Source organism: Gymnoscopelus braueri, assembly GCF_963280865.1.
Source record: "Gymnoscopelus braueri genome assembly, chromosome: 4".
Classification (NCBI taxonomy): Eukaryota; Metazoa; Chordata; class Actinopteri; order Myctophiformes; family Myctophidae; genus Gymnoscopelus; species Gymnoscopelus braueri.
In genome coordinates this window covers 30,938,502-30,960,008 of record NC_137605.1, presented here as the reverse complement: position 1 = coordinate 30,960,008, position 21,507 = coordinate 30,938,502, and the positions used below count along the sequence as shown (strand labels likewise).

At 44.7% G+C, this 21,507-nt stretch overlaps 1 protein-coding gene across 2 annotated transcripts in view; it reads right to left on the bottom strand.

Annotated features, from left to right (window-relative positions):
• sema6cb (semaphorin 6Cb) overlaps positions 1-21,507 on the bottom strand; it is a 134,080-nt gene that overhangs the window by 37,246 nt on the left and 75,327 nt on the right. For both annotated transcript variants that reach the window (XM_080427438.1, XM_080427439.1), the window contains exons 4-8: positions 16,536-16,735; positions 14,409-14,523; positions 12,950-13,007; positions 2,549-2,605; positions 412-513 (exon numbers count right to left, since the gene is read on the bottom strand). In XM_080427438.1, the coding sequence (XP_080283564.1) occupies positions 412-513; positions 2,549-2,605; positions 12,950-13,007; positions 14,409-14,523; positions 16,536-16,677 (474 nt within the window). In that variant the 5' untranslated portion in view covers positions 16,678-16,735. The remainder of the gene's footprint in view (positions 1-411; positions 514-2,548; positions 2,606-12,949; positions 13,008-14,408; positions 14,524-16,535; positions 16,736-21,507) is intronic.

Sequence of the window (21,507 nt, the reverse complement as noted above, 5' to 3'; positions counted from 1 at the left end):
ACTATCAGCCACTATCTTGTGCTCCGTCAGCAGATTGCTCTTTCGGAGCAATATATTATTCCATTAACACAGAGCTGTTGAAGTTATCTTACCATGCAAGACATTAATAAAATGTCTGGGTCTGTTATTTGACTTAATGGGCCTGCCTGGTAATTGTACTTTTGCATAAATTCTGTAGCACTCCATCATGTTTTTTGTTTGGAACAATTATTTAGTTGAATAATTGAATAGTAATTAGGTGAACCAAAGAACCACATTCTCTATACAGGCTATACAGCAATATATACAATGTTAAACAGCGATATATAACTGATAGTGACAGTAACATGATTTATTATTTGTAATTTGAGTTTTTTTTTATATAATCTCACAATGGAGGCAGAATACAGCAATGTTATGTCATAGTCTTACCTTGTAGTTACGGCAGGTTGGGTTGAAGGCATTAGTGCCACAGGCAAACAACGTCTCGTCATTTCGTGGTACCAGCACTTTGATGTAGTTGTAGCATTCATCCTATCAGAAGGCAAACAGCTGGTGATTACATGACCACAGTGATGAGGTCCATGGTCCATATCAGCTTGTAGTGCACCAGCTGCACCATTGCAGCAGGTCTTACAAACAAAACCAGCAAGACAAAAACTAGCTTTACTTTCATGCTGGATGGGTAAGCTTGTCTACTTTGTCCTCCTTTCAGTCAGCCAGAGCCAGGGAACCGTCATTCATTCTGAGGTCATGTGGTATAGTTACTGTACACTGGTGTCTATACTTAAAGCATGCCATCATAGGAAAAGATCCTTCCTACAGTATATAAAAATTGCCTTGAAAGTGGGTGGACGGTGGGTGTAACAGACGTAACTTGCCCATACTGTATATGGAGACTATTCTGGCGTGCGGACAGTTATATCAATATTGTTGATGTCACTGATGATGTCAGAGCGTGACTAGATTCTAATTTATCCCACTATGTGGCCTCAAAATCCGGCGTAGGTGGGCATCACATATGTGGAGACCATGAAGATGAAGATTTGAGGGCCGCAACACGGCCTGAAACGATAGTTACATATGTACTGTAACTACGGTTCTATGAATCCCAAATGACCGCCAGAGGCGGTGCTTAAAGCACTGAATATTCCCTGCGCATGAAATAGAAATCTAGTTTTCAAAAATTTTCAATGTTTCATGTTTTTCTGAAAAAACATATCTAAAAGCTTACGTGTAGCGACACGTTTTGAGGTTGGAGATCGGCTCTTTTCACCATGCGACAGTTGTACGATAATGTACAGTATGAATCAGGCTTAAGTGGTAACACCAGAATAATAAAGTAATTGTAAAGGGGCTGTTGAATTTCTGAAAACCAATGAGTGATTTACTGCAGCCTCGTGTGTTGCCTTTGAATATTGAAACATTTAATGTATATCTTTCATGGTACTGTATTAATTATTGTTGATTAATGGATGGGTCCCTTTGATTTATAGATTGTGATCAGACTGTTCCTGAGAGCACAGGTAAACTAGATTAGACACGTAACCTCATCAGTGTACTTTAATTACCAGGTTATTTGGGACCTGTCAATCTTGTGGATCTGCAGCATGGACTGCTGAAACACTGGTCTCTACTTTTCAGAATTCAAATTCAAAAATAGCACATCTAGATCTAGATGCTACTTTTGATACATTTGTGTGTGGCTGTAGTGTGATCAAGTAGGGCATTCATGTACGAAAAAACACGAAAAGTTAAAATATGGAGATGGTTTCTGCCGGACAGCAACTATAAACAGTTGCCATTTTAGTCATATCACTACTCTCCACTGCAAAGAAACAATTTCCAAGACATTAAATCAGAAACTGCCAAAATGAGTTTATCCAGCATTTTTCCACACTTCTCTCCAACTTGACTTCTCATTTTTATTGGACCGGCAGGGATTTGCGCCATAGCACGCCACGCAAAAAAGGTTTAACTACAGGCCGCCGACTTCCGCGTGCCTCTGTGCCTGCCGTCTATCACCGGCTGTGCTTATCTCCCTGCTGTGTCACACTTCCAAACCTGTGAATCGCGCTGCCGATAACAATGTACATCATCACACTCAGAGGTACATCGAGATAATTATATAAGATTATATAACATAAATAAATAAAAAAAGGTATAGTATACAAATATCTTATCTTAAATTAATTAAAAGCTTTAAGCACTTTAACTCTGTGTTGCTATTTTAGACATGTCATAGTGAAGAATTCTCCAAATCTTTCACAAATTTACAAAAATGTAAAAAATATTTTTTTTAAACAACGCGCCGCAGATCAGCAATTTTTGCTATTCGTCGTCATACGATGAAGTGTATAATAGGGCTTAGGTTAACAGAAGACAACATAAACCATTTCTAGGGAGGCAGAACCTCTAACCTACTGTATTTGTTTAGTGATGCCTATTCTGATAGCTATGCATACCATATCACAAACTTCACTCTATGACAGTCAGAGTCAGAGCAAGAGAGACAGAAAAAAGGCAGAATGAGAGAAGTAGAGGTGGGGAGGAAGGCAGGAATACTCACGCTGTTCTTCCCTCTCACTGTGCACTTTTCCACATCCTTTGTCTTCCAAGTCAGTTTCTGAAAAATGAACAGACAGCCAACTGTCAGCTCAGAGACAGGCTGTTTTCTCCCCATCCCCCACTTTCCTTGCTCCCAATCGTTCAAGTGCTATTAGGAAGACAGCTGTGATGAAAATCTCATTAACTTCACTAAACTGTCGGAAAAACAAACAGACAAATATCACAGATGCCTGGGGCGGCCTGCATAGTTTGTCAGTGAGCAAGTAAACATTATGATATATATAAACAAAAATATTCTACGGCAGGTTAACATGCGATTGAAGGACCACACATGTCACCTGCATTTCTGAGTCTATATGATAAACAGTTAATTAATCATGTCCTTACCACACACACACACACACACACACACACACACACACACACACACACACACACACACACACACACACACACACACACACACACACACACACACACACACACACACACACACACACACACACACACACACACGTGTAACAGGTATATCCATCAGTGTGTTAACAAGGTGGCCTGGTTGAAGGTTTAATGCACTGCCTGGTGGCTTCAATTCAATGCCATCTCTGCAGGGTGATTTACTGACCACACAGCCCTCTGGGCTTATCAAAACCACCAAGGACTCTGGGAAATTGCAGGGAATAAGGTACTGTACCAATCATTCTCAGCAGCAGAGTATATGAAGGTGTCCGTTTTCTGGGATTCTTAAAGCCACCCCCTCCTCCCTTCTTGGCCCTGCAGTGGAGTGTCTCCAGTGAGACTTTCACTCTTGAAGATCTGATAGGATTCGCTAGGAGTCAGCGTTATGGTAATATAAGCCCTCCCTTGTCCACGCTCGATTTGGTTTACTAATAATTACTTATGCCCACCCAGGCCCTTGGAGATCAGTGAAGGGGAGAATGCGGATGGGCCTGTGGTGAGAAAGCCAGGGAATTGGTTTGAAATTGAGCCAATACGCAGAAACCGATATACATATGACAAAGAGCGACCAATACGACAGTACTTTCTGAATATGTGTCTCAGTAACCCACCAACAATCTCACTGAGGGAGATAGGAGGGATGGGGAAGTTTAAATTCTCTCAAGTGGCATACAGCTAGAGTCTTCATTCATTTTCTACGCAGTTCTTATCAAATTAGGTGGGAATGGCTGAAAGATTCATGACCACTTCTCTTGAACACTGCTAAAAAAAGAGGATGGATTAACATTGTAGAGCTCCAACAATGTCACTTCTTTCTACCAAAACACAAGTCAATATTTTAGATCCCCATTAGTCTCTCACCAGGCAACTCTTACTTTATTAGCGATGACATCAAATATTGATACATTGATAAGCGTGTTATGCAAGGGATAATTAACCAATTATCCCACTTATTACACGGCTACTTAATAAAGAAATTAATAAAAGTACCCAAAAGTAAGTGAGAAATGTTGATCAATTAGAATTGATTTTCGGTCTATTTCTCGCTTCAAATGTTTTCAAAAACATTCTTGAGAGCAATGTTTAACATGGCTGCCATGTTGGACACGGCATAAAATCAAGCAGCGCAGATTGATATAAGCAGCTGCTCTGAGCCTTTGATTAGACAGCGGTCTGTTATAGAGCTCAGTGGTCATTTTTCTGAAACAACACACCGCTGAATTCAGTGATTGACCAATCAGAATCAAGCATCCAACCAAGCCGTGTAATAATATATATTATAGCCTATACATTTTAGTTGGTATATATTAAAATTACAGTACAACTACATTTTTGCTCCACAACTCTACAACTATGCACTCACTGGCTTGCTCAAGGCGGCAGAGAGTGTTGTTTCCCTCAAGTTTAGCTGCTAAGGCAGCAATTACTGCCAGGCAGTGTATCGCCCCCATGAGCTCCAGGGAGCAAACGATGTCTATGAAGTTTCATTCAGGGAACCAAAATTATTTCTGCCACCTGAGTGAGACGGCACATGCGTAGTTGTGGAACTTGGGTACTTGGTCCGTTGAGCCGAGCTGACTGAGAGCCGAGAGGGACTTTTAAATTAAATTTCATATGGAAAAGTATGCACGTAGAAATAATTCACAGCACAGTGTTCATGCAAACCCAAAGAAGGAAGCGACTACATTAATGTTTCATGAGGACTACACGGTTCACACAGCAAGTAAAATTTGCAAGCGTGAAGCCTCTGGGTCCAGTGGCGTAGAATCGTAGATATAGACAGTGCAGGCAGTGTGGTTGCAATGGGGCCAATGTGGTGGGGGCCTGTGAATGGGCCAGTCCCACCTACAGTATGGTGTGTTGGGGCTGCCATTTGCTATACATACCCTCAAAAACGCCCATCACAGTCATGGTTTCCAATTGTTTGGGTAAAATAATATGATATGCGTATTCTTCATAAGCTATGTGTTTTCTTTAGTCCACATTGTTATTCTGCTGAGCATCAGATTGCCTCACGTACTGGGGGTGGTGCGGGGGCATCATACAGTACTGGCCTGCACTGGGGCCCACCATAACTAAGTTACTGTACGGCACTGTATGGGTACGGTCAGACTTTGGAGTCGGGGCTAACAAGCGATCTGCATACAGCCCTCCCTTCAGTTTCATTGAAGTGCTTTTGCTCAGTTTGTAATTGTATACCAAGTAAGCAGTGTATAAATATGAGCCAGATGAGCAAAGTTGTCTTAATGCTTCACCACTTAAGTTTTTACCCCTGCCCGTCTGTGTGTGCCTGGCTAATCTCCGAAACTGCGAGACCGATCGGCGTCTGCATCTTTCGTGCAGGCAGCCATAGACAAAGGACAACACTCCCTAATTTTCAAATCGGCCTCATGTTATGTTTTGGCCTAGAACTCTTGAACTGTAGGTCATACAATCAAAACTATTTTTCATTTGTCAACCTGTGATGTGTCCTACTGCACACCAGGGTCTACATTTCTCAATGGATAAGTAGGGAGAACAACTCCAACGACTGCAGATGTGCTATTGTATAATACATAAACATGCTCTATCATACAGATTACAATGTAGCTAAAACATTTGTTTTGTTTGAATAGAAAATATAGATATATCTGGCCATTCCCTTTTTAAGATATCAATAAAAAATTACTTTTGTACATATTCCCAACCTGGTGCACCCCTAAATCTTTAGTCCAATGGATGCAACCTTGTTGTTAGTCAACATGAGCTGTGCTCATGCAAGCCCAACGTCCCGACACAGTTCACACTGATGCAGAGAAGCAGGGATGTGAAGTACTTGGCAACTCCATTTTCTGGAGTTGCCAAGCTCTGATCAGAACTCTACTCACAAAGTTTGCATTATAAAAATGAAAAGTTTAGAAGATCTTGTTTTGAATCCAACCTCTCTTGTTTTCTTCCCACCAAGGTCAAGTCAGCTTAAATACAAGTATTAGTCTTATTTAGAAGTAAACTGAGAGTCTACAGCAGGGGTTGGCAGCATTTTCTTTTTCTTCAGAGGGCCATATTGACTTTGATAAAGTGAACAAAAGGCCACACACTGCACAATTGAATTGAAACATGAAACATGTGCTGAATTAGGTTAAAACTGCATGAATTTGGTAGACATGACAGATTGTTTTACAATAGGCTATTTACCAGGCCAGAATGCCTGGGTCGTTGCTTCACAACACAATAATCGTCTGTTACGAAATGTTGACTTTTTTTTTACAGCTGTACAGTATGCGTTACCGTGGTGTACTGTACTCTGAGGTTACAATAAAAAGATCACTTGCATAAAACAATCAACTTTAAAATTAGCCTACTAATTGATATCAGTTTCTTGTCAATTCTCCGTAACATACTCACTATGGGATATCAGCGCCTCCTGGCGTGATGCAGAGCTACATACCATAAACTCCCGGGCCATTCATTGGCTGAGAAGGGTATGTCACGTGTCCGGTAAACCGGAAGAGGTATAAAACCTCTTGCGTGACGTGGCTCATCCTCTTTCGCTTCTCTGCATGGCAGATGCAACAGCTCAAGACATACCTTAATAATAACAAACGTAACTTTGATCAGGACAGAAACCAGCTTTAGCCCACTCGGTGGTACTTGTACTAACCAACGGGTTTTCCTCCTATTAAAAAAAAAAAAAGTTTTATTATTTCCGCTCCCGCGGCTATCTTCTCTTTCTTTCTTTTACTGCTAAAGCAAGTTTTCCTCCTTTGAGTTTTCCGCGCTCTTAGCCTTGCGGTTGAAAGCTAACAGGTTAGCTCGAGATGGCACCCCTGTCCGCTAGAGGGCGCAAATGCGCCAGTGGAATGGGGTCACGCCGGTTTTTGCCTTCCGTCCCACAGGAAGTGCCCAGGCACCACTGTGAACCGGAAGTACTTCGGTCAGACATGACCCCTTGGCCGTACCGCCTCATGATTTGCAGGCCACGTTCGCCTTTAACGAGCGACAAAGCATCCCCTACGGGGAGGAAGGTTTTGTCGCCTCACAGGCTTCCGTCTCACAGGAAGTGCCCACGCACCACTGTGAACCGGAAGTACTTCGGTCAGACATGACCCCTTGGCCGTACCGCCTCATGATTTGCAGGCCACGTTCGCCTTTAACGAGCGACAAAGCATCCCCTACGGGGAGGAAGGTTTTGTCGCCTCACAGGCTTCCGTCCCACAGGAAGTGCCCACGCACCACTGTGAACCGGAAGTACTTCGGTCAGACATGACCCCTTGGCCGTACCGCCTCGCGTTCGCCGCTGGAGGGCGACAAAGCACCTCCTAGAGGAGGACAACTTTGTCGACAAGATGGCGGCGGCCAGAGTAAGTTGGGAAGAGAGTACTGACAGTAGCGTCGATCCCATTGTGAGGATGGAATGCGGATGTGCTCTGTCACTCTACGTCAATGAGATAGTTCCAATGTTGGTACTATAGCCCATAGAGGCCCGCTTTGCGGCGACATCAAAGCGTGACGTTACTCTCTCTTCTACACTCTGGCGACGGCCAAGGTAGGATTAATCATTGATATATATATAGTTTTCACTGTATATATCTTTGGGCTTAATTCTGACGCCGGGGTTTTTCCCCGTGGCCAGTCTCGTGACTCCTCCGAGTCCTCCGTTGGCCCGAGGGTTAGCACCGCCGGCGGCAGTGGCAGCGTCACTGGTCCCCATGGCAACGGTCCCCATGGCAACGCTCCCACTCTCCGAGCGGCCGATGACGTCACATCCGCTCGCTCGGTGTGTGAAGCAATGGACGGTTTGCAAGCCGAATGCTTAGGTATTGCTAAGCAATACTAAAGGGTTTCAGGCTGCATTTCTCCACAAATCCCCCCGTGACAGAAAAAGTATTGTTTTCCCGTGCAAGGGGTCCAGCAGCCAATACTCTGAGGGAGGAAGTCTCCTTCCTCTTGAGCTTGGGCGCTATTAAAGAATTACTTCCGATACTTCTGTTTACTATCCCAGTACATCAGCGTTACACTGTGTGTGTACAGGGTTTTTCAGTACAGCAGTGACACACTGTGATTGTACTGATCAACTCCCCTGATCCGCAACAACACATTGTGGTTGTACTGGTGTGTTTTCCACGTGCTCTTATGCATATAATCTCCTATGTCGGACACGGTGTTGTTCCTCTCATGCAGAGGGTAAGGCAACCATGTCTCTGAGAGAGGGGGTTCACTCTCTCTCCATAGTGAGTATGTTACGAAGAATTTGTCAAGAAACGCGAGGTTACGTTGTAACCCCGGTTTCCTTAGAATTCAGAGTAACATAGTCAGAGAACTATCTATGAATCGGAACCAACTGGTTTTCTATTCGTAATATTTTCTGGTGGAAAAGAAGGGGGGGGGGGGGTACGACCCATTCTGAATCTGAAGGGTCTCAATAAATACTTGGGTCAAAGAGCGGACCTCTGTCTCCGCCATTTTGGAGGGACAGATGCCCCCTTTGCCGTACCGCCTCACGGACTACAGGCCTCGTTCGCCACTAACGAGCGACAAAGCACTCCCTAAGGGGAGGACGACTTTGTCGACGCTCCGTCCGGAGCCTTTGGGCTCAGACGAGAGGGCGACGGCCAAGGTAGGCTTACTTCGGACGGCCCCGTTTGTCAGAGTGACAGCGCCGTTGGTTTCCATGGAAACAGACAGGCTGCGCTGGCGGACAAACCGGATGCTGACGTCAGGCAAGGTCCCCGTGACCGGTCACGTGACCCCGCCGGGTCCTAACGGACCGTTAGTGCCTCTACTGCCTCGAGCGGTCACCTCAGGGTTAGCACCGCTGGCGGCAGTGGCAGCGTCGCTGGTCCCCATGGCAACGCACACAGGGTTAGCGCTGCTAGCACCAGGAGTAGCGTCTTTGGTCCCCATGGCAACGCACACACAAAGAACCGGTTCCCTTGGAAACGGATCTCAACGTTTCTTGGCCCATGGTGATTTAGCCTTGTCTAGCTTGTTAGCTGCTAGGTTTACAGAACCTCCAGTCAGGCTACTGTTGCTTCGATTGGCGGCTAACTGGCCTCACTAACAACAACACATTGCAGTGTTGGTTTTTGGTGCAGCGCATAGCCAGCCCCGCTAAAGCAACACCACGGTGGCCACCTTCCACCGCTACCCTTCCACGGTCTCTAACGGCCCCGCATGTGCGGGTCCGCTGGATCACGTGGCGACATCACCGGTCCAGTTGGAAACGTGTGCGTTGTCCGCACTGGGTGACATCAGAGCCCCTCCTGACTCGCTTGCTGAGGCAGCTTGTTGGAGAGTTTGCAGTCCGGAACTGTTTTACTATCCCGGTACTTCAGTGGTACACTGTGTGTGTAGGGGTTTTTTCAGTACAGCAGTGACACACTGTGGTTGTACTGGTCAGCTCCCCTGATCAACAACAACACACTGTGGTTGTACTGGTGTATGACCCTCTCTGCGGACGGTGCGTTAAGGAGATGGGTGGACCAGCATTGTTTTCAATGCTTATTTCCACGTTCCTTTCTATCCACCACAGTCAGGAGGTGGCGCGGCACACAGACGTGGCCGTTTCCCCACTTGACGTCGAGGGGTTTTTCACCGTCACCGTCCGTCGAGCGTCTTGGTCCCGTCTCAGCAGACCACCTTCATAGGGGATCTCGCTGGGCTAGACCAGGCTCACGGCGCGTCTGTCCCGGGCGGGATAGACAGCGTTTCGGCCTGGGGTCTTCTCGCGTGAGGCGACAAGTCACATACAGGCTATGCGTGCAGGCGACGGGTCTCATGACTTCGGCCTTACACCTGTTTCGTTTGGACAAGCCCCACGTGTGACCTTTTTTCCCCGGAGGTGGATGTGGGCTCTTGGAGCCCCGTCCACCTGAGGTTGTCATGTCCTGATCAGGAACCGACAACACCACGACCGTGTGCTATGCCAAAAGCAGGGAGGCCTGGCCTCTCCAGTGTTGGACAGGCTAGCTGGCGATCTGACGCTGTGGTGCGACGCGCGCCTTACGTCAACCAGGGCCTCACAGGTACCGGGCCTCCTGAACAGTGGAGCGACTCTGTTGTCCAGGGGCATTTTTTGGTACGCAGATTGGCCTCTCCTCCGGAGATAACAAGCCAGATCTGGGCCAGGTTGGCCGACTGAACTGCTTTATGCATTCCCGTCACTGGAGTTGGTCCTCTCAACTTGTCAGACTCCACGGACTGTCAGTGCCACTGGTGGCACTGGCGTGGGGCGCATGGAGGTTAGGAATAATCCTCTCCTCTACAACGAGCCCTGGGCCCTCCCCCCGATCAGAGATCTGCTACGGCAGGCAGGGGTCGGAATTTTCCACAAGCAACCTCAGGACCTAGACCGGTGGGCTTGGCCCGTGAGGGGGAGACCTTGACTTCTTATGGCCTGCCCCCTGAGGTGGTAGCTACCATCCAGGGGGCGAGGGCCCTTTCCACGAGGTCTGCGTACGACGACAGGTGGAACCTGTTCGTGTCATGGTGTCTGGGTCAGTCACCGCCGGTTGAGGCCTTCCGGGCCTCGGTACGCAGCATCCTCATGTTCTTGCAGGACAAATTGAACCAAGGTCTGGTTTTCTCGACGGTTAAGGTGTACCAGGCGGCCATTTCCGCTTGTCACGTGGGTTTCGATGACATGACGGTTGGCCGACATCCGCTGGTGCGTAGTTTTATGAACGGTGCCAGGCGGGCCAGGCCGGTCTCTAGGCCTCTGTTCCCGGCCTGGGACCTGGTGGTGGTGCTGGGGGCGCTTTGCCTCCCACCGTTCGAGCCTTTTCACTCTATGGATCTGGAGATCGTTAGTCTCGAAACGGTTCTTGTGGTTGTTTTCACTACAGCTACACGGGTCAGCGACATACATGCGCTCTCAGTAAGTTCGGAGTGCATGAGGTTCTTGGGAGACGACAGCAGGGTTTGGTTAAGCCCGACATGGCGTTTGTTCCCAAGAACGGAATGGTGACCCAGACACCGGTTGAGCTGATAGTTTTTCATCCGCCTTCTGTCGCTTCGGCAGAGGATAGGCGGCTGCACTGTCTCTGCCCAGTGAGGGCGTTGAAGCTCTACGGCCGGTCGTCGTCGCAACTTTTTGTCTCCTTCGGCCCAGATGTTCGGAGGAAGGCAGTGACTAAGGCGACGCTTTCTAGATGGAGTGTGGATGCCATTAGGCTGGCCTACGTCAGTAGTGGCGCTCCAGTTCCAGAAGGACTGAAGGCTCACTCTACTAGAGGCGTGGCTACTTCCTGGGCCCTCTCCAGGGAAATGTCGGTCCAGGAGGTGTGCGCGGCCGCAAACTGGTCGTCTCCATCGACTTTTGCGGCTTTCTACAGCCTGGATGTGGCAGCGGCGTCAGTGGCGCACGCTGTACTGGACATAGCGGCTGTCTCTAGTTAGGGTAGGGGAGGTTAGGCAGGTCTTTTGTGTAACCCGCCTTTTTTCCCTTCTCTACCTTCCTTCTCTTGAGTCCCCTCGGAACCACCGTTGGTAGGTTTCCAGGGGAGGAGGCCCTGTTTCCTTGTTTTCACTTATGGGTCAGACTTGTGTCTGTTCATTAGATGAATAGGCAGACTTGGTCTGTCAGGGTCCTTTTCTTTCAATTATATACCGCACCCCGGCCCGGAGGGCTGGGGCGCCCGTGAGGCCGAAGGTCACGTCCAGGGGGACGGGGCCTTATGGCTAGGGGGCGTGCGGACCTGAGATTCGGTATGGCTATAAGCCCAGGGGGGTTTATGCATCCCATAGTGAGTATGTTACGGAGAATTGACAAGAAACTCAGGGTTACGGATGTAACCCCGGTTTCTTTAGAATTCGGAGTAACATACTCACCTAACACCCCTGTTTGTGTGCATCTGCATGCAGGAAGCGTGTTAAAGAGGATGAGCCACGTCACGCAAGAGGTTTTATACCTCTTCCGGTTTACCGGACACGTGACATACCCTTCTCAGCCAATGAATGGCCCGGGAGTTTATGGTATGTAGCTCTGCATCACGCCAGGAGGCGCTGATATCCCATAGTGAGTATGTTACTCCGAATTCTAAAGAAACCGGGGTTACATCCGTAACCCTGAGTTGTTTTGCACTACTCCATAGGTCACTGATGAAACACATTGCATTATGTTATAATATGCTGTTCAATGCTGACAGTTTCACAATTATAAACATTTAATATTCAGTACATGTCAGCATCATGGAATGCAGGTATGTATTCAAATGGTAAGTACTAATTACCATTAATTGGAATCTAGTTAATTCATATGCCACGAAAACCATTAACATAATGCTACCTTTTATAATTAAAGCAGTGGTTCTCAAACAGTTTCATGTCAAGGACCCCCCAGATTGATAAGTTTGAGGCCATGGACCCCCATTGGAAAAAAAATGTGCCAGGGGCCCCATAAGAAAAGATTTAGTGCGGAATTCTTCAATTGTCTATACTGTAGGTGGATTGATAACAGTGGAGAGTGTGAAACCTATGATCTGAATAGTCATTCCTAAACATTATCTCATAAGTTTAACTTCTACTCAGTGAAATAATAGTGAAATTCCTTTCATTTTGCTGTGGACCCCCCCTGGAACCCCCAGGGACCCCACTGAATTAAAGTGTTAATCAAATGCTACTTTCCCTTTGTCCATTCATAAGGCTATGGGTATGTGATAAAAAATAATGATGGCCTCATTATCCAACATTGTGCATTCAGGCTGCATCAGCCCTCACCTACAGTATGACTCTAACAGATACTGATATTATTTTCCTCACTCAGTAATTTGTGGATGGAAAATCTGACCATATTTAGAGACAAGCAGATAATGACTTGTTTCTATTGAACTAAAGAGAAGCATGCCATTATTCAAAGATCGGAACAAATTAAATAACCCCCCCAAAAGAGGCGATAGCAAAGGGTTGTGCAGGTACCTTTACCCCAAGTGGTCTTTAGGGTATGCCACAAGGTCCTTTGGCTTACCTGTTGTGGGGTGATTTGCTCAGAAGAGGTGGCAAGATTGATGGCAAACACATGGTCCCTGGAAGAGATGAAAAGTCAAGACAGCATTACAAGCGGCCCCTCTGGACTCCAGCAGTGAGACTTTTGAACCCAACCCTCCAAAGAGCACTGACTCAACCAAAACATCCTTTCTAATGCATTCAGTTTTGGGGTAATGCTATATTTAATAATATAATAATATAATATAATACAGTAATATAACAGTTTTACAGATTTTACTTCCAGAAACTGCAAACTTACAGATTTTACTTCCAGAAACCGCAAACTAATGAGTGACAATGCAGTTTGTCTAACAGATGCTTATTTAGACTTATTAGATTTTTTTTTAAAATAATTACCATGCTCCAATGCTGCAGCTTCTGAGTTATTTGCGTTTCATCATGACGGCTTAAAGACAATTTTAATAATACTAATAACATTGTGGCTTTCTTTTCAATTCCATTCAGTCTCCCCTCCTACACTTAATATTATGTCAAGTCCTTTTCCGCTTCATTTGATGGTGTAACACAAAAATAATGTATTAACGCATTACTTGGTGACTACTTTCAATGCACAGCATGTCATATTTAGAAATATGACATTACTTACTTCCCAAACAACATAGTTCATATAATTGTTTTGTTTTTTAAATTATCAAATTGAATCAGCAAGCAGTTTGACACACACACAACATGCAAACCATGGCTGGTTTTCAGCAAGAGATTAAAACTGTCCCACGAGAAACAAAATGAAAAATCACTAAAAGTTTTCCCTGCATGGATGTAATATAAATTAGTCTGCACGGTGAACTTAGCACTTTGTTGTTTGCATCTGTGGAAAATATGAAGTCCACTTAGGTACATTAAGAATATCCATACCTTTTGGACACAGTTCTTGGCTGCAAGAGTGTTGCAGTTTGGCCCAGGGCCAAAACTGGAACATAATGAATTTTGCACAATGAAATGCGCAGTAGAGGTGAGACCTCAAACTTTTTAGATAATTAACCTATGGCAACGTGATTGCAAGAAGAGCTATATGCAATCAGGCTGAGAGATGCCATGGAAGAATTTTGTCAAGATGCTGCCAATACCACCTTCATATCAGCAGTGTGGGTGTGAAGGAGATTGGGCACTTGGAAATGACTAATAGACTATTGTGAGTGAGTACAGGTGTGATCACTGCTGCTTAGAATGGGAATAAAAATGGTTGGTGGGATGGCATAAATGACTACACTGGAGATGTGATATGCCTAGTTGAATTAATCTACATTATGGTGAGAGGTGCCCTTGATCAAACTGCTGTCACCCACCCCCTAACTTGCAAGGCATGATTATACGCAGGTGCTCTCCCTGGTTAAATCGTTGAAGGATAGATAGTGTACATCTGGCCTTCTTTATAGGGAACTGGTAAACAGGATAATGGCTGGTCTGGGATCACTGACCTGGCAGCAATGTAGAGCATATGGTTAATCCGCAGCATCCTCTGGAAATCCAAGCCTAGGCGGACCGTGTCATTGTCTGACATTAGCCCCTGGAAACTTGGATAAAGGTAGGAGTCTGTGCAGGAGGGAAGATGGGCAGAAGTAAAGAAAGCTTTTAAGACACACTTGGGATATTAGAACAGTCTGACTAATGACCCTCTGCTAACAACCTTTGACATATTGGCTAAACAGGGCATATGCATACGCTTAGCCCTTTTCATTGACTACAAAAAGGTTAATCTATGAACAGGTTGAGTAAAATGCAATACCTAGAATATTCTGTACCTGGATTGTAAAGAACTAGACTGAAATGGCATCATACAATATTTAGAATATATTATTTAGAATATTATTTCCCCATTATGGCATTCTTTTGAGCTGCGACCATGCAGCTAGTAGGTTGGTCCAAACATTGCAAGCATATAACCAAACGCTGGATGCAGCTTATAGCACAAAGTATGTGCTAGACTAGTCTTAAAATCAGCTTTGTCTTTTTTTCTTCTTCTATCATTCTTTATAATTTTCAAAACGCTATATTATTGTACTCAAACTGCAAATGTAGTTTTTGTTCCCCAACGGGGGGACAGACAGACAGTAAGCATTTTCAGCAAAGATGACCCAAGTGCTCCATTTAAAGGAGTAGTTCACCCCAAAAATGCTACATTAGCATCTTTCCACCGGTAATCAAATTATTGGCTTAGGAATGCGACAAAAACTAAAAAATCTCCATGAATTCAATGCTTCATGGGTTGTGTAATTCATAGAAAATAAGTACTTTTTGGGTGAACTACTCCTTTAAGTCTGCTGCTCCAATCAGTATAAAATCAGCCTTCTCATTACCAACATGGAGCTACTGTACATCAGAGCTCTCCCACACTCTCTCTTTGTTCCAGGCGAGATTATGCTCAGGTCCAGGCTACTTAAACCTGAATGGCTGGTATAACTACCCTCCAGCCTCCCATCTCACTTGGACTACCACTGTTGAATTGGCAAACTCTGCAAAAATTATGTCTTGGTGTGAAATTACTCTTTCTGAAGGGGCTTTAATTTTCTTTAACCACTCTCCTTTAATCGACTGTTTAAAGATTTAAAGAGCTAATGACGAAGCAATGGACCTTGCTGTGGCAAGAGGATCCACCTATAGGCCCCGCCCGACTATCATTCCCTCTGAAAACAAGGTCTTTTAATTAATTCTCAGCTCGTATTACACAGTTTTGGGTGCTGACAAGTTGTGGGTGCCCACTGCACCCCCAATCTTAGAGCATCAAATCCAGCAAGAAATTTCCCTCCTGTACATCCTGTGGTTTGTAGCCCGCCAAGCAATGTGTGTCGTAAAAGAGAAACTGCACTCAGAAAAGGGTGCATAGGGGAGAAAAGGGAGAGGAGGCATGGTATCTGAGGCTTTGGGCTCGCTTGCAATATATTACTGCATTAACATACGTAATGGACGTCTTCCCGAGTTGTGAGGGCCTTCTGACACGCAGTCACCCCGCTCTAACCCGTAGTGACAAATGGTTCTCATTACACCTGGGATGGAGCTCCACATATAGCACTATTAGCGTGGCTATTTCTGCTAATGGCTGTGTTACTCTCTTCCAGATAGATCAATTACAGTGTGCAGGTCTTGGTCTTAGCCACCTCTTAAATCAATTATGGGAGAGCACATTTACCAGCCACAACCCGCTCTGCAGACGGTCCCATTGATTGGACACTGTTGATGGGCTCCTTGGGTGGTCCAATGAAATGGGTGTGATGAGGTCAATAATCCTACCCAGTCAAAACATTTGCTCTTAATCTTTGCACTATACTTTGAACCTGGTAATATTTCACCCAGCCATCTACAATAACAGCATGCCCCCTTGGAGGAAGATAATTCATGCTTCGTCGCACAGCGGTGTCACGCGGTGGAAATAGCCGACCTACAAGCTCACAATGCGTCGCATCCGCGACGCGTCGTGAGCTTGCAGGTCGGCTATTTCCGCCGCGTGACAAAATATGAAATCGGGCTTAACCTTTGCTTCACTTAAACTACTCCCGCATTAGGGGTCACCATGGCAACGCAACACAGGAAGAGCAGGAAGAACTTACGCTCTCTTCCCACGAAGCTGATTGGCTCCAGGTCCTGTGGAAAGGGAGTGGCTCCTGAGGACAGCCGAGGCAAGATGGCAGCGAGGGTGACAGCCAGGAGCGCTGGCAGTATTGGACGTGGCGACCCGAGCACCAGCCTCATTTTGGCATTTGACTGGACCTCACCAGAAACACATGGCCGACGGCAGATACACCTCCGCCTAGGACATGAGATACAGCAACCCAATATAAGTCAACATAGTATTTGCATATGAATTAATGCCATTGTCTAGCAGCCTTCCCCTGCCAGCATTTTAGCATTAGCCTGATACATGAATACACCTTTTAATCACAGTGACAAATTTACATATAATAATTAGGTGAGTGAGTTATGGCTGCAGCGACTTTAAGGCTGGCAGCTAAGCTCTTATTAGCATGCAACACCTTATGCCATTGCGGTGGTTTTGATTGAGCGTTAGCTGAACCGGCTAGATGGGAGAATGTAGACGGACACACACACGCACATTTTTTATATTATTTATATATATATATATATATATATATATATATATATATATATATAGTAAATATATCAGAGTAAGAGAGAGGTAAAATATAAGGAGAGATAGAGAGAGAGAGGGCAAGACTGTGTGAGGCGGCTAAGTGAGAAATGATACAGCGTGTGAGTGCGTGCGTGTGCGTACATGTATGTTAGGGGAAGATGGGGGCTGGTAACAACAGAGAGGAGGCACCCCACAAGGTTCCTGGCCACCAGGACACCTGGCTCATTTCCTACAGCCTCTAGTCTTTCACAGGTGACTTAGCACAATTAAACTGTTGCCTCTAAGGGGAACACGGTGACATCTGGCCCTACACCATTCTCCAGTGACTTAGGTTAACAGAAAGTCAACTAACTAACGGCCTGTTGCACACACGCGCACACACACACACACACACACACACACACACACACACGTATCTTAACTCTCGTTATTGTACTATATTACTATTGTCTTATATATTTATATTATTTACTATTGTTACTTTATTGCCGTTTTTGCTATTATTGTGTATTCGATGTAACAATAAAAACATTGAATCACAAGTTAAGTCTTAATTATGTCATTGAAACTTATGGAGAGCGTTGTGATATGTGGCAGACTGAAATTGTCTAGATATGCTAATGTTCACATCTGCTTGGTATCTGAGGGAAGAGACAGGAACAGATGGATGGCACAGTGATTTGTTAAAGCCAACTTTAAAAACACGCCTGTGCTCGACACCAACTCAGTAAGAGCAGTGAGTCCTCAGAGGCATTCTTGCAAGCCACACCGAATTTATGCAGCCTACTGTGTCACCTGGCAATGAGACTTGGGCCACATGGTTTTAAGTGGGAGCAGAAAACAAAGTCAACAGAGATATGAACCGCCATCAATATTGATAACAGTTTGCCTCATTTAGATTCAGGAGAGAAGAGTGCATTTAGCGATGAGGTCAGGCGATGATCACAGTGCTATAAATCGAGGGGAGTGGATGGTGTCTGCTTGTGTTTACTTCATGAATTACAACCACCAGTATGTCCTGCCTAGGGCAATATATGAGGACAATATTGGCTACCCCATGGATTAGGCTCCATTTTGTTTTTTTACACAAAGGTTGTCTGTCTTTGTGGCTTTCTTCCAAACAACAGATTTGCCAATAACTACTCCTGCCTCAACATAGATTAATTTCTTACTCTCACCTTAATTTATATTATGATAAATCTTTGATAAATCTCTGAGGGCTTTCAAAGCACTCAAGGAAAGAGCAAGGGCCAAATCATCTCCTAATGTGAATTATTATACCTTACCTCTCAGATATGCAAACTAAACCAAAATGACATTGTCTCAATGATCATGCACAACTAGCACTATTCCAAAGATAATCACACATACTGTACTGTACATACGCAAAGAAGTCACTTTACACTCAAACAACGCCACACACACAGAGTGTAAAGAGATAACTAACATGGAGGATTTTGCTGTGAGAAAGAAAGCAGAGATCATTGACATGCAGAGGGTATTTAGCCAAAGGAATGTGGCCAGGAGAACGTTGGGATGACTCATGCCCAATAATACAACCATAATGTGAAGAACAGCTTATGCAAGATTTGTCATATGCACTGAAATTCCAGACTATTTCCACAACAAGCAAAGGCACTGGGTGCATGACGCCCTCTTGATATGATTATCTGTACACTGAGCTACGTTGTTGCGTGCTGACAATAGCAGATATACAAGCTCACAACACGTCACGCTGCAACACAGCTTGCAGATCGCCTATTTTCCACACATGACACTGGTGCGCAACTAAATATAAATCAAGCCTCACAGCATGAGACGACTGTATTTGCTATGCTATGAACTGCACAATGTAATCTAGTTGGGTGGAAGCTGCAGTAATATTATGTAAACTAGCATATCCTTCTTTGATCTGATTCATATAGAACATGTTATGGGTTTTACAGGAATTTATTGTCAAAGCAGTAAAACACTGTTATAAAAATACTTGCATACACTGAGAACAAAGGCATTCAGATGCACATAGCTTTGACACAAATAATGTAGAGGCATGAAAACAATACTGTATCTAAAAAGGAGCATGAAATTTGAATAGTGCAGCCTCTAAGTGACGAATGCCTTCAAATCAAATCCCTTTTGGACAGCGTGACGCCTAGAGGAGAGCTGTCTAAAAGAGCATTAAGTCTGTATGTATGCATGTACGTACGTACGTACGTACGCATGTATCCAAGTCACCCAAGATTTTGTGTGTGACCGTCCATGGCTCCACTACACCGATCAAATTGTTTGTGTAGACCAAGGAAGCCAATCCATGAATACGTTTCACATTTTGTGAATATTTCTTCGTATTTTTTGAATTCATGCAATATGAATTTTTGTGTCATTTTGATGACGCAAGATTCCCTGGCAGAGATATGCTCTTCGCTAAACTTGCATAGCTAGTAACTTGCTATCCATAGCGATATTTCACAGGAAGCAATGCCGTTATTAGACCCCATCTTGTTTTAATCCTAACCCGTACCCTCAGGAGGTCTTTTTCCCTTGCCAGGCCATTATTGTAATTAAGAATTTGTTCTTAATTAACTTGCTTAGTAAAATAAAAGAGGACGAGGACAATGATTGTGGTGATGATGATGATGAAAATAGTGGGTGTAAAGGGAATTCAGGGGGTATACTGCCTCTAGGTAGGTATTTGCTATTACAGTATGAAACTGGATGGTAAGAGTCTTGGTCCCCAGCCGTTTCCGGGGTTTCCAGGAGCCATTCATACAGTACAGGTTACATGTACACTATACAGTAGTTGAGTAAATCTCAGTCAATCAATCTTGAACAAATTGATTGACTTGATTAAATACAGCAAATTAGAACATAAATTGTACATAGCATCCGCTCTTTTAACCTAGTTTTTTCCCCAACCGCCATGGATTATATGTTGGAGAATAAGGCTGAACAATGTATTTGTTTTTTATCTTCATGGCAATATGAATTCCTACAAAACTACACATGTCAGAAGAGAGTTAAAACAGCAGAATATACCTTTTTCATAAACATGTCAGTCGGGATATCGGGCTATTCACACTATATCTATTTTTGTAATTGTTTACCCGTTAAACATGTACCAGAACCAGATATGTCATTTTCGCACGCACGCATGCAAGCGCGCACACACACACACACACACACACGCACACTCCCATAGAGCAGCCCCACCTCTCACTCACAGTGCTCTCAGCTCTCGTCCCTGGACGCGTCTCATTTGCTCCACTTGAGAATTGTTTGTCAGAGTTGCCATGGTTATAGTTTTCAGGTTTTTCCATGGTGTTAGTTTGCAAATATATATCAAGTGCACTGTTTTTTCTGTGTGCCAGTTTTCCCCCTATTCTCACAATTTAGTTATGCCACTCCCAGAATCACACACACACAATTGAAACCACATACCTCCTCCGATAGACATGGAATCACCTGCCGCTCTTTTTCACTTCTCCTGCCAGTGAGGAACCTCACCGGGAGGACGTACCACGTGCAGACAACACCCTATTCCTCACAGTTCAACACCCACAACAGGTGACCTGGCCCTCCATGCCAGACTTCCCTCCCGTGAACACAGCTAATTGTGCTTGTATGGACGCTCAGCCAAGCCGGAGATACCAGAGAATTCAAACCCTAGTCTTGATGGTGGTGGGCAGGAACTTTACACCTGCGCTAACCCAAAGTGCACTAGTTTTGATTGACAAATATGACTGCACAATGTATCGACAGAAAGGCTGTGTCACAGACCTAGTGGTATGATGATTATGCAGCCACCTTGGGTTTTGTCTTTTTATTGTCTAGTTGAATATCATGTTCATGCGCTGTGAAATTTCCCCTTTGTAGCTCCATAAAGTCTATAATCATACCTCAAGACAAGTACAAATTTCAGTCACATAGTTATAATATGCTTTATTCATAAATATAATTGATTAAAATTTCATGCCCTCAAATTATGTTGTTTTTCCCCTGTGGTAGTGAATGGTATAAAAAACCCATATGTTTCTAGGTATTGCTGAAATGTTACAAACACACACTCCACTTCCCAACATGTCAATGATGTCGTTCCCCCATAGAATTTGGACGCGGAGATTGTGATTTTCAAGAACTTAACTCTAACCAGAATTAATTAACTGTCTTTTGTGCTGATGGAAGAGAAAGGGAAGGCTGACGGGCTGACAACCATCAACAGGAAATAAGCCACCGTTTATCTCTTTGCAGACTATATTTGAGTTCTAGGTTTTGCATGGGAGGGCTCAGATCATTTTATTTTAAATGAACTGGACTTGTTAAGCCATCTGGGAGGTGCTGGCAGTTGGATCTCTTTGGAGAGCAACGGATTCTAGGCCGCTGGGGTAGTCAATTGATTATCTGACATTCACTTGGATTAGCCAACAGTGCCG